General features: G+C 47.5%; 1 protein-coding gene across 1 annotated transcript; it reads right to left on the bottom strand.

The window, feature by feature from the left end:
- Positions 1-748: 748 nt before the first annotated feature.
- PLEK2 (pleckstrin 2) lies at positions 749-21,276 on the bottom strand. The gene is made up of 9 exons (XM_068965864.1): positions 21,201-21,276; positions 9,286-9,450; positions 6,836-7,017; positions 5,224-5,315; positions 4,730-4,917; positions 4,404-4,505; positions 4,026-4,109; positions 2,054-2,132; positions 749-1,307 (listed from the first exon to the last, which is right to left on the bottom strand). Exons 1-9 carry the CDS (start codon positions 21,240-21,242, stop codon positions 1,180-1,182), a joined length of 1,062 nt encoding a protein of 353 aa, XP_068821965.1. The 5' UTR covers positions 21,243-21,276; the 3' UTR covers positions 749-1,179.
- Positions 21,277-21,734: the final 458 nt, after the last annotated feature.

Here is a 21,734-nt window from a genome sequence, read left to right as displayed (position 1 = left end):
CAAAAAGCAATAAAAAAAAAAAAAAAAAAGACAGACCTTGGTGAGATGCCAAATGGAAAATGGTGCTTTAAAGGCAGCCTCTTACAATGTAAGGAATAAAGTAAAACCTCATTAGCTTGGAATTCCTGATCTCAATGATCAGGTATTCTAGACAAGATCAAGAGAAGATAGTTCAAACTATTGAAAGGAATGAACTTTTACTTAAGCACTTTGGAGGTGTTCACGCCCCTTAAATGTAAGTTACATATCCATTGAAGGAAGTCTAAGCAGTTGTACTGGCAGATTACTGTATTAAGCTTGAAAGTAATAAAAATGTTTTTAAAGACACTGTATGATACAGACTTTTCACTGCTTCAGATTAACCTAACTGATGAAGCTTCTTGGTACCTATTTGTCTCCGTTAATCTTCATTCTAAAACTAAAATGTCATGCTTTGATTTAATTCTCCCATTGACATCTTTATCTCTTTTAGAAAGTTCCTGCTCTGCATCTTTCTAAACAACTTTTTTCTTTTTTCACAGAAAAGCTGTAATTTTATGTATGTGACTAATCCAACTGAGTCCATGATTTCTTTTCTGCAATGTGTAATACTTAATGAAGGCTTTTTCAAAACAAAACAATATTTCATTCAAGATTTTGCCCCCATCCCCACTTTAAGATGAGGCTTTAAGCTCACTTGAGATGTTTTTATAATCAGCTTCCCTAATAATTCGTATAGCCTTAAGCATGCAAAACCTTTGAAAACTGAAACTTTGTATAGGGATTCTAATAGCCAGGAACAAGTGTCAATTTTTATTCATTCCAAAGGAGTTAAGAGGTGCTGACAGCATTTCGGAGAGCTCCATCATGAGGTTATAGTGTTTTGTTGAGTATTACATGGCCAGTTAGTGTGACAAGGGAGACCCACTTTGGTACCCAAGGAGGGGCTGGATGTGATAATGGGCGAAAGTCAAGGTGCTGACTTGGCTGACAAGGCTGCTTCAGCATTTACAGGTTAACTGTAAATGAAGGTGGGGAAGGCAATAGCACCACTGCCAACTTTAAGGAACTCCCTCAATCTCACTCCAAAGCCATACGAAATATAAAAAGTTAAAAATTTTAACATACTCCCATTGTCCGGGAAATCCTGTGTCATCTGGTAAGAGGGAGGAATCTCAGTCCCATTCCCTCAGATCCTTGTCACGTTAGCTTCTTGATAGCTTCAATCCACTCTGAACGCTCAGCCTTGCTGCTGGCCTGGATATAATAGTGTATGTCATCCTTAGTAATCACTTTGAAGAGATTTCCCTGGACATTCCCTTTAACCCCTAGGCAGGAAGAAAAAAAGAAATCAGTGAGTGAATATCCATGTCTGCTTTCAGCTGCGAACAGCTGAAAGTCACTGAGACAAAAACACATAATGAAGTAGTTCTTAGTACAAGTGTACATATATGGTTAGGAAATCCCACCAGAGGCATGCTTTCCTACTTGCCTCCCGTCCATCCCCTCTCCCTCATCTGTGTCTTAAGGCCTGCTAGTTTTATGTCTGAACGTTCTTGGAAGACCTCTTGGTCTGCCCTCTATGCTAACCGTAAGTCTGCAGTCTCACATCAAAAGTCCAGTAGGTTTATGTTAAAAGCATGGACAGATGTGGGATTTGACTGGAATTGTTTAATTTCTTTGAACCTCAATCTTCCCATCCATAAGTTGAGAATAATACTACCTGCCTTAGCTGTCTAGTATGAAATTAGCATAACATATTAAACTGTGTTGTCAAACTTTATACACTATTGTAAGCTATTGTGCTTAGGTGGAAGCTTATGGGCCAGTAAGCACAGAAAAGGATGGGAAAGAATATTAAAGAGAATCATTTAGTTGTGTTGTTAAAACACTAAGAATACCCCCACGTGCCCTTTCTCTGATTTTGAAATTGGCTTCAGAATTCACACCATTCATTGTCTCACTGAGAAAGCCCCTCTCAGGCCCCGCAGCTTCGTCCATCATCAGCAGAGCATTACTGAGAGAGCAGGAGGGAGGACCCTGAGATGAGGATGGAGCCAAAGTTGCCCCTTACCAGCAGGAACGCCATTATCCTCCAGAGCTGACACCAGGGAGCCACGAAGAGAAAACCCACCCACTGGCCGGTTCTCTTCCTGCAAAGGAAAGGAGAGCTGATTAGGGACTGTGTGAAGGCAAAGAACTCTTATTAAAGAGATGGAAATAACTGGACCACATTTCCTGTCTCCTGAGAAACCTGTATGCAAGTCAAGAGGCAACAGTTAGAAGCTTACATGGAACAACTGGTGCACACTTGGGAAAAGGAGGACGTCAAGGATGGATGTTGTCACTCTGTTTATTTAACTTATATGCAGAAATGCCAGATTGGATGAATCACAAGCTGGAATCAAGATTGCCAGGAGAAATATCAACAACCTCAGATATGCAGATGATACTACTCCAATGGCAAAAAGCCATTTAGAGGAACTAAAGAACCTCTTAATGAGGGTGAAAGAGGAGAGTGGCTTAAAACTCAACATTCAAAAAACTAAGATCATGGCATCCGGTCCCATCACTCCATGGCAAATAGATGGCGAAAAAGTAGAACCTGGGACAGATTTTCTTTTCTTGGGCTCCAAAATCACTGCAGACAGTGACTGCAGCCATGAAATTAAAACATGCTTGCTCCTTGGAAGGAAAGCTATGACAAATCTAGACAGCATATTAAAAAACAGAGACATCACTTTGCAGGTCCGTATAGTCAAAGCTATGGTTCTTCCAGTAGTCATGAACGGATGTGACAGTTGGACCATAAAGAAGGCTGAGCACTGCAGAACAGAATCTTTTGAATTGTGGTGTTGGAGAAGACTCTTAAGAGGCCCTTGGACTGCAAGGAGATCAAACCAGTCGATCCTAAAGGAAATCAATCCTGAATAATTCATTGGAAGTACTAGGCTGAAGCTGAAGCTCCAATAATTTGGCCACCTGATGTGAAGAACTGACTCATTGGAAAAGACCCTGATGCTGGGGAAGATTGAGGGCAGGAGACGAAATGGGAGACAGAGGATGAGATAGATAGCATCACTGACTCAACAGACATGAGTTTGAGCAAATTGGGAGATGGTGAAGGACAGGGAAGGCTTGTGTGCTGCAGTCCATGGGGTCACAAAGAGTCAGAAAGGACTGAAGTACTGAGCAATAAAAACAGAAGAATCATGCTCTCATCATACCACCCTCAGTCAGCCTGCTAAAGAATTAGTCCGTGAGAGTCGTTTGTAACAGAAGATGAGGCTGAACTTGGGACATCCCATGGCAAGTTATCTGCATGAGTGAGGAAGTCTGAGCTTCATTTCACAGCCAATCACATCAGCACCACGCCCCTCCCTGCCCTTTAGCCCTCCTTGTGGTCTAGCAGGGTCCCCGGGGGCTCCTTCAAGCTCCTTCATGTTCTCGGCTTAGGGTTGGGTTCCTGACTGAATGCCCACTCTTCATTATTTTAACAAATGAAAATCACACATCTACCAAGACAAGGCTGAACACGCTGACTAAAAGGCCATGTTTCTGTTCTTTTGATTGGAATTAGATCAACTGAGCATGCAGTAATACTTATTATTTGAAACTCAGAATTATGGCTTAAATATTAAATGGTAAAAGAAACCTTTCAAAACATTGGTGGGGAAAAGAGGATGAGGGGGCAGAATTCACAGCCTGTTTGGGTGGAAAGGGGTGAAAAGAGGCTGGAAAGCACCAGTCAGGAGTCTCTTCATCAGCTCAGCTCCCCCTTCGTAGGCACACAGCCAGCTTTGGAGGAACTGAAAGATGTTTTTCCTCCCAAAACAATGAAGATCCACTGAGCAGGATCAACTGAGCAGGCGACGATGTGATGAAAGAAAAGAGAGGTCAGACTGGGAGGAGCAGTTTGCAACTTGTGGAAGGAAAGGCATCGTGGGTGGAAGTTATGGTTGGGAGGCTGGGAGGAAGGCTGGAGGTGGAACCAGCCCCGGCTCTGTTGGGGAGAGACGTGTCTAGAAGCATAACAAGGCACTCACTTTGGAAGGGTCGTAGTAATGCAGAAAAGCCGGGTCCTTCCTCAAAACAAAGCGCCGCACCTTCCAGTTTTTCCTCTTGTGCCCCTGAGGCAAAGAAAGGATGTATGGCTCACGGGTGACAGCTTGTAGTCACATCCTCCCACCTTCACTCTTCTAAAGCCTTAGGCCTGCTTGTCTGGGACTCCTACGGGCACGGACTTGTGCCGATCCCTTGCCTTGGCTCCCTTGTGCCACCGCCGGACCCTGACTTAGCAGATGCTGCTGACAACTAGCGCCCTCTGGAGTCTCAGCCCTTCCCACCCTTTGTGGGGGTTCCTGCCTCCCCCGAGGTTGAGGGCTGTCCACCTCCTCCCTGCTCCAAGGCGGGTCGTACCATACCTGCTTGGCCAGATAGCCTTGCTTCACCACAGTGCCACTTAACTCCATGGTACTGAGACTGATTTCTTCCTTGGGACTTATCTTCTTCTTGCAGCTCTCAGCCTGGTAGGAAGGAGAGACAAGGACTCTCTTACCAACACATCCCAGCACCAGGCTGGGGAAGCTCCCACAGGGGAAAGGAAACTCCCACTCCACCTGGGGGTGAAGCTGTCCCCTCCACCCTGAGCCCTAGGCTTCTCCCCGCTGACCGTGGACCCCTGGCCCACACTCGGCAGCCTCTTCCTCTCTCTGCTCCCGTGCCAAGAGGAACCCAGGCCCTCACTTACGAATGTGTACAGGGCCGTGGAGTCATCCAGGAACTGCTCAGACAGATCCCCCGAGCGAATGGCTCCCGTGCTTCGGGTGCCTACTGGCCGAAGGAAGTTCTCCTCCATGAGCACCGAGGCCAGCGTCACAGCCTCCAGACGGCTGGCTGCAAAGCCGCTGGAGAGGAGCCAATCCACCAGGGAGGAGCCTGCAGCGGGGCAAGGGCAGCACCCGTCAAGACAACAGGCTCCAGACCAGCTTCCTCAGGGGTGCCTGGCTGTGACCTCATTGACCTTGACCCCTGGGGCAGCCTTGGAACAGCCTTGGGGCTTGGCCCTGGAGCAGACCAAATGCCAACCCCACTGCCCAGAGCTGTGGCCGCACCCACCTCTCAGGCTGCCCCGTTGGCTGCCAGGCAGCTCAGGCCTCAACACCACTGAGTCCCAAGTCACCAAGCCCCAGTTCTCCAGTGCCTGGTCCGGCCCTGGGGGTGGGGTAGGGGTCAGGGGCTCACCTATGAAGGTCTTTTTGTAGGTGCTTCCCTGCACCATGTTGGGGCTTGGCCGGATTCCACAGCTAGTGTCACGCATCTTGTCCACGATGCGACTACACGGAAGGAAGGCAAAAGAGAAGAGACCCTCATCACATTGACAGGAATGAGGGTGGGTCCATGAGCCACTGCTGAGGGTATAAAGCACATGGCAAGTGGCATAATACACATCGCAGAGAAAGAGGGGTACTCTGTTATGCATCAGAATTTGAGAGGTAGGATTGGGGAACATTTCTTCTTGTTCATCTAAATGTTCTAATACTTCTATGCTAGACAGGTATTCTGTTTCTAGTAAAACTAAAGAGCTGTGACTTAATTTAAAAACAAAAGAATTATCTATAATCTGCTGCATAAAGTCCAAACTCCTCCAGCTACTTCCTGAAAGTCACCCATCACTTGAACCCACTCTCATCTCCTGTTGGTCCTCCCTGCACTCACCATGGGTTAGCCACGCCCTAGATGCACATATGATGCTTTCGAACTGTGGTGCTGGAGAAGACTCTTGAGAGTCCCTCGGACAGCAAGGAGACCAAACCAGTCAATCCTAAAGGAAATCAACCATGAATATTCATTGGAAGGACTGATGCTGAAGCTCTAGTACTTTGGCCACCTGATACAAAGAGCCGACTCACTGGAAAAGACCTTGATGCTGGGAAAGACTGAGGGGAAGGAGAAGAGGGCAACAGAGGATGAGATGGTTGGATGGCACCACTGATACAATGTACATGAACTAGGGCAAACTCCGGGAGATAGTGAGGAACAGGGTGGCCTGGTGTGCTGCAGTCCACGGGGTCACGAAGAGTCAGATGCGACTTAGCGACTGAACAACAAAGATGAACAATCAAGATTCCAGAGCCTGGTATGGAGTTTTTTGGTAAGCCTGGGAAGTTCTGCTTCCTGCAAGGTTAGTGGGCATTTCCTGCAGATGCATGGATATAACAATTTCCATGATGGGAATTCCTTTCATCCTTCCCTACTTTATAGTATCACTGCCACCACTGACCTGCTTCCCTTCTGTTCTGTGGGACAATCCCTGCCACCAATGGCAGACCTTTTCTCATTGTCTATTTAGGTACTTGAGCTGGAAAGCCCCTGAGATGAGACTTCCGTTTATGCCCATCTGCGTGAGCACCTAGAGCGATGTATGGCATGCAGCAGGCACTCAGTAACCATTTCTTAAACGAGTGAACGGATGACGGATGAAGAATCCCACAGAATAAGAATGCAGCTCTTAACAGAACACATGTTCTTGCCACCAGGCTGCATACAAGACTAATGACTTGGTGAGTGGAGATTCCTGGGGAGCTGTTTTTATAGCCCTGAGCATCCCAGTTGACACTGAAGGGAGGGGGTCAAGACACTGAGGGGGGCAGGAGCAGCAGGGACCCCAAGAAGTTACCAGGGCAGGCTGGCAGGGCCACTCCCACATAGAGAAAACAATGTCAGCAGGCCCTGGAGCACAGTTGCAGCAGCAGCCAGGCCTGTGTAGCAGCCACAGAGGCCCCCTCCCTGAGGCATGCAGACAGCAGAGGCCGCAGCAAAGCCAGGCAGGCTGAGGGCAGGGCCGGGCACTCACTGCAGGCTGATGTGAGGGGGCAGCTTGAAGGAGTTCTTCAGTAGGTGAAGCTGTTGGACCTTCCCCGGCTGCCCCGCGTGGATGGCTCCTGTTATCTCAAAGGCCCAGGCGTCCCTCTCCTCTCGAGAACAGGCCTCCAGGAAGTACTCCGTGGATGTTTGAGTTTTCAGCTTAATGAGGAGCTGTGGGAAGAGACAGCCAGTCAGGCCAGGCTGAGAGAGAGAGAGAGAAAGCTGGCTGGGCAGCAAAAATGACAGAACCGAAGCAGATCTGGGAGACCACCTGATCCAGTGACTGCCGAATGCCTCACCCCTCGACCACGTCCCAGCTACTGGGCCTTTAAAGATTCCCTTAGACACCGCCAGTGACAGAGTTCGCCACCTTGGCCCCTTTGAATAGTCTAGTTAGCACAGAGTCTGCATCCTGGGGCCTTGGTCTCTCTGCTCCCGATTCTGCCTTCTCGATTAAGCTCACCTCTTACGAGAGCCCCTGTGCTAAAGAGGGAAACACACAGGCTTCCAGGTGAGACTGGGCTAGAGCCATAGCTACAGTCGCTTGGGCACATTAAAGGACCCGCTGAGCCTCTCAGTGCCTTCATCTGACCTATGAGGCTATCAACGCCTACCCCGAAGGAACTCAGTTCTGCTCCTTTCGATCATCTTCTTTTCTATTTATGTTAAAAATGTATTTATTTTTATTTTTTTCTGAATAAAATATGAACTTTATTTGACTTATCATTTCATTAATTATAGCACATATAATATACTAATAATGCAAGATATAATGTTAATAATGGGAAAAACTAGATGTGAGGTATATGGGAAATCTCTTCACAATTTTTCAATAAATCTAAAACTATTCTAAAATTAACAGTTCATTTTATTTTATTTTTTTAATTTTTATTTTATTTTTTTTTAGTAGTTACTTTTTTTTTTTTTAATTTTAAAATCTTTAATTCTTACATGTGTTCCCAAACATGAACCCCCCTCCCACCTCCCTCCCCATAACATCTCTCTGGGTCATCCCCATGCACCAGCCCCAAGCATGCTGTATCCTGCGTCAGACATAGACTGGCGATTCAATTCTTACATGATAGTATACATGATAGAATGCCATTCTCCCAAATCATCCCACCCTCTCCCTCTCCCTCTGAGTCCAAAAGTCCGAATGTATTTATTTTTAATTGAAGGATAATTGCTTTACAGTAGTTCCGTTGGTAAAGAATCTGCCTGCAATGCAGGAGACCCAGGTTCAATCCCTGGGTCACGAAGATCCCCTGGAGGAGAAGATGGCAACCCACTCCAGTATTCTTGCCTGGAGAATCCCATGGACAGAGGAGCTACAGTCTATGGGATCGCAAGAGTCGGACATGACTTAGCAACTAAACTATTGTGTTGGTTTCTGCCAACATCAACACGAATCAGCCATAGCATACCCGTGTCCCCTCCCTCTTGAACCTCCCTACTATTTCCCTCCCCATCCCACCCCTCTAGGTTGTTACAGAGCCCCAGTTTGAGCTCCCTGAGTCATACAGCAAATTACCATTGGCTATTTTACATAAGGTAATGTAAGTTTCCATATCACTCTCTCCATACATCCCACCTTCTCCTTCCTCAACCCCCCTGTCCCGCCCCCGTGTCCATAAGTCTGTGTCTACGTCTGATCTTCTTCTTGATTGGGTCTAATCATCCCAAGTCTTTCACACACTCTTCATATAATATGGTTTAAACTTTCTCAACCAGTTCATGCCCGAATCTCCATCCAACCCAAAGTTGGAGCTGAGCCAGATGGCTTGCAAGGGCATCTTCCTCCTTTTCAGCAAGACAGTGTTCTCTGTGGCCAATAATATCTGTACCAACATTTGGAACTGTTTTTCAATTAACCATTTGCTTTCATAACAAGATCATTAACTGAAAGAACCAATCGTACAATTTTCTTCCTTGACTTCTCCAAGCCTAGTGAATTTCTTGGCACTTACTGAGCCCTCAGTAAAGTATTAATTCAGATTCTTTTCTGATGGTAGACGGTAAATGATTCATTCAGGTTCTCTTTAGGGTTGAGCTGCTCCTGACTTTTGTAACACGTACCCCTGGGGGATGAAATCCATCCTGTTGAACCTGAAGTCGCAGTAACTACTCACATCTGTGGGGTACCTCCTAGGCTACAAGTGTTTTGACCCACCATTACCTTCATGATCCTCATCATAGCTGTGAGCGACAGTCAGGGGTCATTACATTATCCCAGTTTATAGACGAGGAACTCAGGCTCAGAGAGGTTTGATTACCTGCCCAAGGTCACGTGCCTGGTATGTGGCGCAGCGAGGATTTGAGTCTAGGTTTTCCAGTAACTCAGCTCTTACCATGACGCACACTGCCTTCGCCTAAGAGGCCAGGGAAGGGGGTGGTCCAGGCAGCGGGAGGGAGGCGCTGGGAAGGAGGGCCTTCACTTACCGGTCGGTTTTCATACTCCAGGCAGGGGCAGGTGATGGTGCAGCCGTCCAGAAGGATGCGGCCCTTGGGAGGGGTCACTTTCCGACCCCCCTGGAACTTGTAGTATAGCAGCGTGTTCTGCCGAAGAATGAACCACCGCGCTTTCCAGTTGTGGACAATGTGACCCTGAGGACAGATAGGAGAGCCCTGAGGTGAGGTGGCCGAGGGGACGACCTGGTCATAGGGAGAGGAGTCTCGTTGCACAGGTGGTCAGACTGTGCCATGGGATCAACTTTCCAGTAAGGAGACAGCACTCTCTCTCTTGCTTAGTTTAATTTTATTTTTTAATTTTGAAATAATTTTAATTCAGAGAAAAGCTGAAGACAAGCATAAAACTTTTTACAAAAAAAAACTTTTACAAAACCATTTAAGAGTTAGTTTTTAACATGATGCTCCATATGTTAATATTGATGCTTCTCAATATTTTGTGTCTCCTACCAAAAAATAAAAAGTATTTCCAACATAACCACAATACAATTATCAACATTAGGAAATTTACATAAATATGTTATTTTCCTCTGTTCCATAAACTCCACTCAAGTTTCACCAATTATCCCAATAATGTCCTTAAGAGCCAACAGATCCTATTCCAAATTATATGTTTATTTTCATTTTCATGAAGAAATTGTGAGCTTTGGATCTCTTTGTCATCTCTTTTGAGTATGTAACAAAGCCTTTGGCGTTGACTTGCTAGTTCCCATTTGTTCTTTTTTCCTGTGATTATAAGCCTTGAAAGAAACTGCAAAGTACACAGAAGAAAAGATCCTAGGGACTTCTCTGATGGTCCAGTGGCTAAGACTCTGAGCTCTCAGTGTAGGAGGCGTGGGTTCCATCCCTGGTCTGGGAACTAGATCCCACCTGCAGCAACTAAGAGTTCACCTGCTGCAACTAAAGATCCTATATGCCCCAGTGAAGACCCAGCACAGCCAAATAAATAAATATAAACAAGAGAGAGGTCCTATTAATACCTCGTATTTCCTTTGTCTTTTTCACTTTTAGTTTTTTTTAATCAAGAGCATATTACGTATAGTTTTATTTTCCAGTCTTTCTCTTGTTGACTTTGCCAAGCATCTTCTCACACTATTAAATTTCTTTAAAACATGTCTTTTAATAACCAACAAGAGGATGTATCATTTCCTTGCCCATCTCCTGTTGTTTGCAACTGAGGTTTCCTTTTTTTTTTAACTATTATAAACAACTCCATAATGAATATCCTTGCACGTAAGTTTTGATCTGCATCTCTAATTTTTTCCCCTTAGGATATATCTCCCCCCCAACAACAAAATGTTACTAGTTGAGGGATGTGGGCAATTTGTAAAGTGAAGCCACAAATTAAGAACCCTAACCATCTTACCTAACCTGGTGTGACAGACCTAAAAGGCAGGGGAGTCTGGGGGGCTCCCAGATGGGTCATGGAGCCAATGGACAAAACAGGCAGGTGGATGGGGGAATGTCTGCTGAAGAATCAGAATGGAATAGCTTTGCACACGCTCATGAAAGCGACTTTCTTGGCATATTTCCCAGAGCAGAGCCCAATTAGGGCTGGATTCTAACCAAGAGAGATGCACTTTATTTGAATCAGAGACTGTCCCCGATTCACTGGTTTCCTGACCCAGCACTGATTCATTTCCAAGGCCCCTTCAGTTGTCACATCTATGATGCTGCAATTCTGTTTAATGCTCAGCAGGTCTGCACTGAGTGTGTTAGGGAACTGGAAATTGTTGAAGGGGTTGACTGTGTGAGCACTGGTCTAAGCCAAACAGAATTTACTGTGGCAGCTAGGTATGGCATATATATAGGTTTTCCTGGTGGCTCAGATGGTACAGAATCTGCCTGCAATGCAGGAGACCTGGGTTCAGTCCCTGGGTAGGGAAGATCCCCTGGAGGAGGGAATAGTTACTCACTCCAGTATTCTTGCCTGGAAAATCCCATGGACAGAGGAGCCTGGCAGGCTAGAGTCCATGGGGTCACAAAGAGTCAGATACAACTGAGTGACTAACTCTTTCACTTTTCCATATACATATATATTTAATTGGAATATTAAATATATACTTATACATCCATATATATTAAATATTTATATCTATATATTTAATTGTCACCCTGCTTATTTAACTTATATATAGAGTACATCATGAAAAATACCAGGCGGGATGAAGCACAAGCTGGAATCAAGATTGCCGGGAGAAATATCAATAACCTCAGATATGCAGATGATACCACCCTTATGGCAGAAAGTGAAGAAGAACTGAAGAGCCTCTTGATGAAAGTGAAAAAGGAGAGTGAAAAAGTTGGCTTAAAACTCAACATTCAGAAAACTAAGATCATGGCATCTGGTCCCATCACTTCATGGCAAATAGATGGGGAAATAATGGGAACAGTGAGAGACGTTATTTTGGGGGGCTCCAAATCACTGTAGATGGTGACTGCAGCCATGAAATTAAGAGACACTTGCTCCTTGGAAGAAAAGCTATGACAAACCTAGACAACATATTAAAACGCAGAGGCATCACTTTGCCAACAAAGGTCCGTCTAGTCAAAGCTATGGTTTTTCCAGTAGTCATGTATGGATGTGAGAGCTGGACTATGAAGAAAGCTGAGCGCCAAAGAACTGATGCTTTCAAACTGTGGTGTTGGAGAAGACTCTTGAGAGTCCCTTGGACTCCAAGGAGATCAAACCAGTCAATCCTAAAGGAAATCAGTCCTGAATATTCATTGGAAAGACTGATGCTGAAGCTGAAGCTCCAAAACTTTGGCCACCTGATGCAAAGAACTGACTCATTGGAAAAGACCCTGATGCTGGGAAAGACTGAAGGAAGGAAGAGAAGGGGATGACAGAGGATGAGATGGTTAGACAGTATCATCTACTAGATGGACATGAGTTTGAGTAAGCTTTGGGAGTTGGTGATGGACAGGGAAGCCTGGTGTGCTGCAAATAGTCAGACACAACTGAGTGACTGAATTGGAATATAATTGCTTTACAAAGTTGTGCTAGTTTCTGTTGTACAATGAAGTGAATCGGCCACATGCATACATATATCCCCTTCCTCTTGAGCCTCCCTCCTACCCTAAATATGACTTTTAACAGTTAATCTGACAAGAGTTTACTAATACGTCTAAGTGTCATTACATTACATGGTGTGTGTGCTGTGCCCACGAGAGGACAGATATGTCAAGCTGAATTTTACAGTTTTGCTCTCTTCACTCTATCCTGTACCAAGAATCCACATCACATGGTGGCTGATGGCTGTTCTTGACACAAGCTGACATGTTTAAAGAAATGAAAAAGATTTGGCTCTAACTCCAGCAATGAGGGTCCTGCACTGCTCTCCACGTGGCCCAGACGCAGGTCTCCTTGCTCGATGAGCCCCTGCTGAGGGGGTTCAAGCGCAGCATTAGCAGTAAAGGCAGTGAACTGCCAGCACACAGGTGTGGCTGGTGCAGAGAGAGGAGACTGCCATCTAAGCTGACGGCCTGGGGGCCGGTGTCAGGTGAAGGAGAGGAGGCGAAATAGTCTCAAAACATAGGCATTCTGGGCTGCATTATGCCCTTCTCCCAAATTCATAGTTGACGCCCCAACCGCTCCCCCACCTCCACCTTGTGCTGTGCGTAGTCACTGAGTCATGCCTGACTCTTTGCGATCCCATGGACGGTAGCCTGCCAGACTCCTCGGTCCATGGGGATTCTCCAGGCAAGAACACTGGAGTGCATTGCCAGGCCCTCCTCCAGGGGATCTTCCCAACCCAGGGATTGAACCCAGGTCTCCCACATTGCAGGCAGATTCTTTACCACCTAAGCAACCAAGGAAGCCCAAGAATACTGGAATGGGTAGCCTATCCCTTCTCCAGGGGATCTTCCCTACCCAAGAATCACCACTACCTTAGAATGTGACTGTATTTGAAGAGAAGGTCTTTAAGGAGGTGATTAGGTTAAATGGGGCTATTGTGTGCATGCTAAGTCACTTCATTTCTTTCCAACTGTTTGGCATCCTATGGACTGTAGCCCACCAGGCTCCCCTGGGATTCTCCAGGCAAGAATACTGGAGTGCGTTGCCATTCCATCCTCCAGGGGAATCTTCCCCATCCAGGGATTGAACCTGCTTCTCCTACGTCTCCTGCATTGGCAGATGGGTTCTTTACCACTAGCACCACCTGGGAAGCCCAGATGAGGCCATTACTTGGGTCTTAATCCAATCTCACTGGGGGCCTCATGAGAAGAGGAAATTTGGACACACAGATGTCAGGGAGGCCTGCACACAGAGGAAAGACTGTGTGGGCACACAGCCAGAGGTGCCATGCATGGGCGAGCTGAGGAGATGGCCTAAGAGGAAACCAAACCTTCGACGCTTTAAACCTTAGACTCCAGCCTCCAGAACTGTGAGAAAATAAATCTCTGTTGCTTAGGTGATCCCATCTGTGTCTTTTGTTACAGGAGCCCTCATAAACTAAAGCAACAGAGAAAGAAGAAAGGGGCCTGGAGATGCTAGGGAGAAAGGTGAAACCAACAGATGTTGAGTAGAACAAACTAACACGCAGATAAGGCTACATTTCCTGGACGAACCGCCACATTTCCCAGAATTTCCGGCATGAGGGGAACAGGGAGGTGGCTAGGGGGCTGCCAGGCCTGCACATGGGGCACCGATGCATGTTGGCAGCCACCAAGGTGGCAGGCTAGTGGTGGAAGGACAGGGTCTTCTGACACTCAGCCCCCAGAGTTATCCGGAACAAGTGATAAACAGCGTCGGCAGGATGTTTGCACTAGAGATGCCTCCTGGTGCTGCGGGGTATTTTTGTCTGGCTGCACTGTCCCTGGCTGTCCTCCCAAATATTTCCAAGTTACCCTTCTGTTCAAACTTGCTAGAGAGCACTGCATTATGAGCAACTAAGGCGCCAGTCTGACAGCAAAGGAGAGCAGTCTGAGAAAGGCTGATGAGATGGGCTCACTTTGTAGGTAGAGCACTTGAAGCAGCTGGTGACCTCACTATGGCTGGAGGGGAGTCCCTAAAGACTGCACTGCAGCAGAACAGCTGAATTAAAGTCGGCCAGAGGGAGTGGGCAGCTCGGCTAGAGGTTCCTGTAACAACCCACAAAACAGGATGGATCCCAGCTCTACAGATAAGCTACGCCATACTGAGAGGGTATAAGAGACTGACCCAAAGTCAGCAGGTAAAGGGTGTTAAAAACCAAAAATATGCTGGTATAGTGGGAAAAGAACTCAGGCCTCCCTTCACCTGGGCATCTTCTACCTTCTCCAGGCTCCTTGTCTATAAGCAGCTGGTGGGGATCAGAGGTCATTTGGACCATGAATGGCTTAGCGCCCTGTTAGGGGTAAGGAGAGTCCATAAGATGGGATGTAACCCTAGGCCTGGGCTTAGGAAGCACAGAATTTTACAGCTGGAGGACCCTTTGAAAAAGGCTATAAAATACTATGGGCTTCCCTGGTAGCTCAGATGGTAAAGAATCTAAACTCCCTAAGTTTCATAATGAGGAAACTGAGGCCCAGAAAGGTCTTGCCCAAGACCCTACAATCCTGAAGAAGCAGAGATGGTACTTACTATGGGTTGAATTATGTCCCTGCAAAAGACATGTTGAAGTCCTAACCCGGGGGATCTGTGAGTGAGGTCTTATTTGGAAATCGGGTCTTTGAAGATGTAATCAGGTTAAGATGAAGTCATTCAGTTCAGTTCACTTCAGTCACTCAGTCATGTCCCACTCTGTGACCCCATGGACTGCGGCACGACAGGCTTCCCTGTCCATCACCAACTCCTAGAGCTTGCTCAAACTCATGTCCATCGAGTCGGTGATCCCATCCAACCATCTCATCCTCTGTTGTCCGCTTCTCCTCCTGTCTTCGATCCTTCCCAGCATCAGGGTCTTTTCCAATGAGTCAGTTCTTCGTATCAGGTGGCCAAAGAATTGGAGCTTCAGCATCAGTCCTTCCAACGAATATTCAGGACTGATTTCCTTTAGGATTGACTGGTTTGATCTCCTTGCAGTCCAAGGGATTCTCAAGAGTCTTCTCCAACACCACAGTTCAAAAGTATCAATTTTTCAGTGCTCAGCTTTCTTTATGGTCCAACTCTCACATCCATAAATGACTACTGGTAAAACCATAGCTTTGACTAGGCAGACCTTTCTCAGCAAAGTAGTATCTCTGTTCTTCGATATGCTGTCTAGGTGTGTCATAGCTTTTCTTCCAAGGAGCAAGCGTCTTTTAATTTCATGGCTGCCCTCACCATCTGCGGTGATTTTGGAGCCCAAGAAAATAAAATCTGTCACTGTTTCCATTATTTCCCCATCTATTTGCCATGAAGTGATGGGACCAGATGCCATGATCTTCATTTTTTGAGTGTTGAGTTTTAAGCCAGTTTTTTCACTCTTCTTTTTCACTTTCATTAAGAGGCTTTTCAGTTCTTCTTCAGTTTCTGCCATAAGGGTGGTGTCATCTGCATATCTGAGGTTATTGATATTTCTCCTGGCAATCTTGATTCCAGCTTGTGCTTCATCCAGCCTGGCATTTCGCATGATGTACTCTATATATAAGTTAAATAAGCAGGGTGTCAATATACAGTCTTGATGTGCTCCTTTCCCAGTTTGGCACTAGTCCATTGTTCCATGTCCGGTTCTGTTGCTTCTTGACCTGCAATCAGATTTCTCAGGAGGCAGGTAAAGTGGTCTGGTATTCCCATCTCTTGAAGAATTTTCCACAGTTAGTTGTGATCCACACAGTCAAAGGCTTTGGCATAGTCAATAAAGTAGATGTTTTTCTGGAACTCTCTTGCTTTTTTCTATGATCCAATGGATTTTGGCAATTTGAATACCAGCTGAGCCACCAGGGAAGCCCCATACTAGATTAGGATGGCCCTAAAAACATTTACATAATCAGTGTCCTTATATGAAGAGGAAATTTTGGACACTGAAAGACACATGGGGAGAAGATGGTCATGTGATGATGGAGGCAGAGATCAGAGTGAAGCACCTAGGATCCGAGGAACACAAAAGAGAGCCTGTGTGAGACAATGCACACGTGCGTGCGCGCTTAGCGGTGTCAACTCTCTGCGACCCCGCGGACTGCAGCCCGCCAGGCTCCTCTGTCCATGGGATTCTCCAGGCAAGAGTACTGGAGTGGGGTGCCATGTCCTGTGTGAGATGACAGAAAATACATATATTTTTCTTGCCCCCAGTTCTTGGTAGAGAGCTCCTGAACCCCTTGAAGTTTCTTGGGTGACAGGAGCATCTTTCGTGCTAATGAGGAAACTCTGGGTGGGCTTCTTGGTGAGGGCTGGCCACTGGAAAGACTGAGCCCTGATTAGAAGCTTGGAATTTTCAGCCCCACCAGCCCTCGCCCCCCATTCTCTTGAGAAAAGAAAAGAGCTGAAAATGGCATTGACAATTTGCCATGCTTACATGATGATGCCTCTGTAAAATCCCAGAAGTTTGGGATTTGAAGAGTTTCTAGAAATTCTTCCCAAGCAGAAGATCACTGGAACCTCTGATCTGTGGCTGGCTACACAGTCAGAGCACAGGTGACAACCTGGGCTTCAGACTGGCATCTGAAGTGTGTGTGTGGCAGGTGGGGGAAGGCTGGGGAAGCAGCCTCGTGAGACTGCGCTCTTAACCCGTGGGACCAGAGACTGCCTCTGGGTAGATGGGTCAGAACTGAGTTAAACTGTAGGACACACACCAGTGATCACAGAGAATTGCTTGGTGTGGGGGAAAACCTCCACACATTTGGTGACTAGAAAGGTCAGAAGTGAAGTAGTCTGTGTGAAAGTAAACGAGAGTCACAGGATAGAGAAAAACACAGCAAGTAAGAACTAGGTTTTTCCTAGTAAAGGAAAAATCGGTTTTTCCTTTAGAGCCTGCAAATACCAGAAACAAACGAGGCAAGGAAGGGCTTTCCCCTGCGGGCTTCAGAGGGAGCAGGGCCCTGCCGACACTTTCGACCAGAATTCTAGCCTTCAGAACTCCTTCTAGTCTTTTTTTCATCCAAGCAATATTTTTTTTCCCTTTCTCATACCATTTATATTTTCACTCTTTGGACTATAATATGAAAAACATTTTTAACATCTGCATGACCATGTGCTATGCTCAAGTCGCTTCGCTCATGTCTGACTCTTTCTGACCCCATGGACTGTAGCACACCAGGTGCCTCTGTCCGTGGGATTCTCCAGGCAAGAATACTGGAGTGGGTTGCCATGGCCTCCTCCAGAGGATCTTCCTGACCCAGGGATCGAACCCACGTCTCTTACGTCTCCTGCATTGGCAGGCAGGTTCTTTAACACTAGCACCACCTGGGAAGCCCTATGCTGCTGCTAAGTCACTTCAGTCGTGTCCGACTCTGTGCGACCCCATAGATGGCAGCCCACCAGTCTCTGCCGTCCCTGGGATTCTCCAGGCAAGAACACTGGAGTGGGCTGCCATTGCCTTCTCCAATGCATGAAAGTGAAAAGTGAAAGTGAAGTCACTCAGTCGTGTCCAACTCTTCGAGACCTCATGGACTGCAGCCTACCAGGCTCCTCCGTCCATGGGATTTTCCAGCCAAGAATACTGGAGTGGGGTGCCATCACCTTCTCCGGGAAGCCCTATGCATAACCATAATTCACTTGTAATCATTTGTTTATTTGAGGGGACATGTAGGTAGCTTCCAGTTTTTATTCTCTATCTAAATAACACTTTGTTCCTAAAGACTTTTTTTTTTAATTATTATTTATTTATTTGGGGCTGCAGCGGGTCTTTGTTGTTCCAAGACATGTGGGATCTTAGTTCCCCAATCAGGGATGAAACCCACACTCCCTGCATTGGAGGGCAGATTTTTCACCACTGGACCACCAAGAAAGTCCCATTCCTAAAGCTTTTATGGCCTTTCCTGGAGATTGAGTCCTACAGATGAGCGATCTAGGTTACAGCATGTTGACACGGCCATGTCGTTTTCTGAGAGTTGCAGGAGGTATGAGCCAGGCAGCCCTACCCGATGTGTTCCAGCCGCTTCTTGAAGGACAAGCAGCCCTACCCATGCAGACCTGCCCTCCTTCCTGGGCACCCTCCTTTAACACCAGGCCAAGTGAGCACCCTGCATTTTTGCCTGGAGCTTCGCCATCTTTCTTGTCTGGGCTGGATTAAGAATCAAATCCATCTTGCCCCTGCCTGTCTCCTGCTTTGCCCTTTCTGTTCTGTACTCTGGGTTGCCAGCTTGGGCCCCGCCCCACTTCTGGACTGTAAACCCTCTTGAATCTGTGGAATCCCACAGTCACAGTCCTGCAACTTCCCCGCTGGACACAGGGGCTGCTGCCACCATCCAGGAGGAGAGGGGAAGTAATGGGGAATTCGGGAAGGTCTAAGTGATCAGGAGGGAGGGACTATCGGCAGGGGCAAGGGGCCCCATTCCTCACTTTGCAGGAAAGGGTGCGGCTTCCGGTTCCATTGGGGTCAGGCTCCAGCTCCAAACGCTTGTCTTTGGGTTTGGCTGGACAGCACTAGGGATTTCAGTCTAGCCCGTCTGTGGGCTTTTGGGGTCAGACAAGCTGACTGTCCTCCCTTCTCTGTACCTTGGACTCCCTAAGGGGCCACCCTATACTGGCCTGTCTGGAAGAGAACTCACATCCTCCCCTCCCTTCAACCCTCCCCTGACTCTGCATGGTGGTGGTGATGGTGGGAAATCACGTAAGGCAAGCCCCAGGAACGGGGATGCCCACAGGGGCCCATCTGAGAGGGTTTGTTTTCAACAGGCGCCTAACAGGCTCAGCTCTTCTACCAACCAACACCTTCGGGGAACTTTTCCTGCAGCTTCTCAGGTGAGGGAGAGAGGGACAGGAGCCTTGGTGGGCAAGCCCCTGACAATCAATAATGCCCACCAAACCCCCCACCCATCTCCCTCACCTTAGAAGCCACAGGGAAAGTTCTCCAAAGGTGCTCTCTCTGGGGTGTGGCTGCCTCCACAAACCCTGAAGGACTAATTTATCATTTTAATCCCGGTGACACGAAGCGGGCGTGGAATTCTGTACCTGCTTGTATCCAGTCTGACCCTTGACCCAGCACAGCCTCCTACACCTCCTCTGGCTCACAGTTTTGAGCAAACAACACACCCACCCTCCTATGTCAAATAATGTGTAAAATAACATAACTATGTTCCCTACTGACCTGAAAGAGACTTGGGACCTCAGGGTTGATCTGCTGGTCAGGGAAGGCCATGGGATGGAGAGTCCCTTCACCCCTCTTCACCCATCCCCCTGCCAAAGCTGGAAACTCAGTAGAAGAGCCAGAAGGCTCATCTCTAGATTTTATGCTCTGCTATTAGATTAGCATAAATGTTCAGTGTGAACATCAATGTTAAAAAGAACTTTTCAAAATCTAATTTCCCTCCTGCGCAGCTGCTTTTTCCTGCATTTTCTACCTTGGTCCCATATCCCTGGTTTTCATCTGGACTGTTGCTTGCTGTTGGAAAAGCCGCATGTGGTGATGCGGAAGGAGTGAGGATGGAGACTGCTCAGAGTCTGCTTGAATTTATGTTAGTGGGTATCTTTGCCCCTCTCCTTTCCAGAATGGCTAAAACTTTTTATGCTTACCAAAGTGAAGGAAAAAACAACTTATAGTTATTTATTTGCTATAAACTATGATAGATTCAGGGTTTCCCTGGTGGTTTTGTGGCAAAGAATCCACCTGCCAATGCAGGAGATGCAGGTTTGATCCCTGGGTCAGGAAGAACCCTTGGAGTAGGAAATGGCAGCCCATTCTAGTATTCTTGCCTAGTAAATCCCATGGACAGAGGTTCCCAGTGGGCTGCAGTCCAGGGGGTTGCAAAAGAGTCGAATATGACTTAGGACTAAACAGCAACAACAATAACATGATAGATTCAACCACAACTGAAACAGAATGATCTAAAGTACGCCAGTGTCAACTGTTCCATTTATATAATATTAATACTCATAAGGTAACCAGTTGTCCCCCAATATTTTCAACATAATCAGTACAAACTATAGAATTTTGAAAGGCTGAACACCACATAGAAGTGACATGTGACTGGATGGAAGGCTTGGAAAATAAAACTCCAGATTTGTGAAAAGAAACAATACAGCTGACCCCTGAACAACAGGGGATTTGGGGCAAAGACCCCCTGAGCTGTTGAAAATTCACATGTAACTTTACAGCTGGCCCTCCGTATCCAGGGTTCTCTACCCAAGGGCTCAACCAACCACACAGCCACACGGAGCTCTGGGCAAGCGATCTCAGCTTTCTGCCCCTCGGTTTCCTCATCTGTGATAAAGGGATAACAATACCCACCCTGCAGTGGGCAGCCTAAGTGGCTTCGATCCTGCTCCATCACCCACTGGTCCAGATCCTGAGCAAGCTACTTAAGTCTCTTTGAACTTCCTTTTCCCCTTTCAGAAAAGGCGGTAAGGTGGGACCACCGACCTGTCGGACTGTTGGGAGGATTAAAAGAGACAGCGTCCAGGACTGGTGCACAGCAGAGGCTAAACAAACAAAGGCATTCTCCCTGCTCATGGGTTATTGCGAAGAATACAGGAGATGATGCATTAATCGGACGAGCTTGGGGAACTAGAGAACACCCTTCTGTTGTTTTAAGATATCATAGTTAAATCCTAGACGCTTTGTATTTAGTAAGTTGTTTTAAAGCTGTCCTCTAAAGGGTAGCTGCCCGCCCGCACCCGACACGCGCTAGCCGAGCGGGATTCTCCTCCTTGCCCGTACCTCCAGCCCCTCTTTTCTAGCTAAAGTCCATCCCCCAGCCACCGCCCTCCGTCCACCACACGCGGCTCCACCCGGGGGGCCCCAGCCCGCCCGATCGCGGCTCAGGTAAGCCGGCGGCCGCCGCACACCCGCCCCGGGCCGTGTCCGGAGAGGCTCCGGCGCACTCACCCTCTTAACGAGGAAGCCCTCCTTGAGCACGCCGTCCTCCATGGCGCCGTCCCGCGCCGCCCGCTCCTCTGCTCCCGCGGTGCCCAGGAAGCGCCTCCGACCCGGCGCGGCGCCGCCCCCTGGCCCGCGCCCAGAGCCCGAGGCCGCGGGGCCTCCCGGGCAGGAAGTCAGTTCTGGTCGGGATTTCTAACGTGCTTCCCCCGCCGAACGTGCCCTGAGGTCCGTGGTTAGTCCTCCGGTTGCTGAGCCTGCCAGCCGTTCGCGTCCCGCCCCGGCTGCCTCCATCCTGGTGCCCCCGGCGCGCTGGGCGCTTCTTACCCTTCCGTCGCTGCCCATCTGCCGCCACTCCCAGCCTTAACCAGGTGCCTGCCTGGCACCCAGTACATTGCTCTTGACTAATACTTAGGTAATCAAGCTGATCGGAAAGGATTTCAAGAATCTGGGGTCATCCCTGAGCTCTATGGAAATAGGGGATGGGAGAGTGGATGAGGTGCGCCAGATTGGGAACGTGATCCTGGCCTCTGGTGCGCGCAG

Source organism: Capricornis sumatraensis, chromosome 2, assembly GCF_032405125.1.
Source record: "Capricornis sumatraensis isolate serow.1 chromosome 2, serow.2, whole genome shotgun sequence".
Classification (NCBI taxonomy): Eukaryota; Metazoa; Chordata; class Mammalia; order Artiodactyla; family Bovidae; genus Capricornis; species Capricornis sumatraensis.
The sequence above is the reverse complement of the archived record's forward strand: the minus strand, read 5'-3'. Positions and strand labels throughout refer to the sequence as shown.

What these genes read in the sequence shown, in the direction of transcription:
- PLEK2 (XM_068965864.1), bottom strand. Translation starts at nt 21,242, where the DNA reads ATGGAGGACGGCGTGCTCAAGGAGGGCTTCCTCGTTAAGAGG. An exon ending in CTACAAAAAGACCTTCATAG is followed by an intron (nt 4,918 to 5,223) that starts GTGAGCCCCTGA and finishes GCCCCGCTGCAG; the next exon opens with GCTCCTCCCTGGTGGATTGG. An exon ending in GGATAATGGCGTTCCTGCTG is followed by an intron (nt 1,308 to 2,053) that starts GTAAGGGGCAAC and finishes CTTCCTGCCTAG; the next exon opens with GGGTTAAAGGGAATGTCCAG.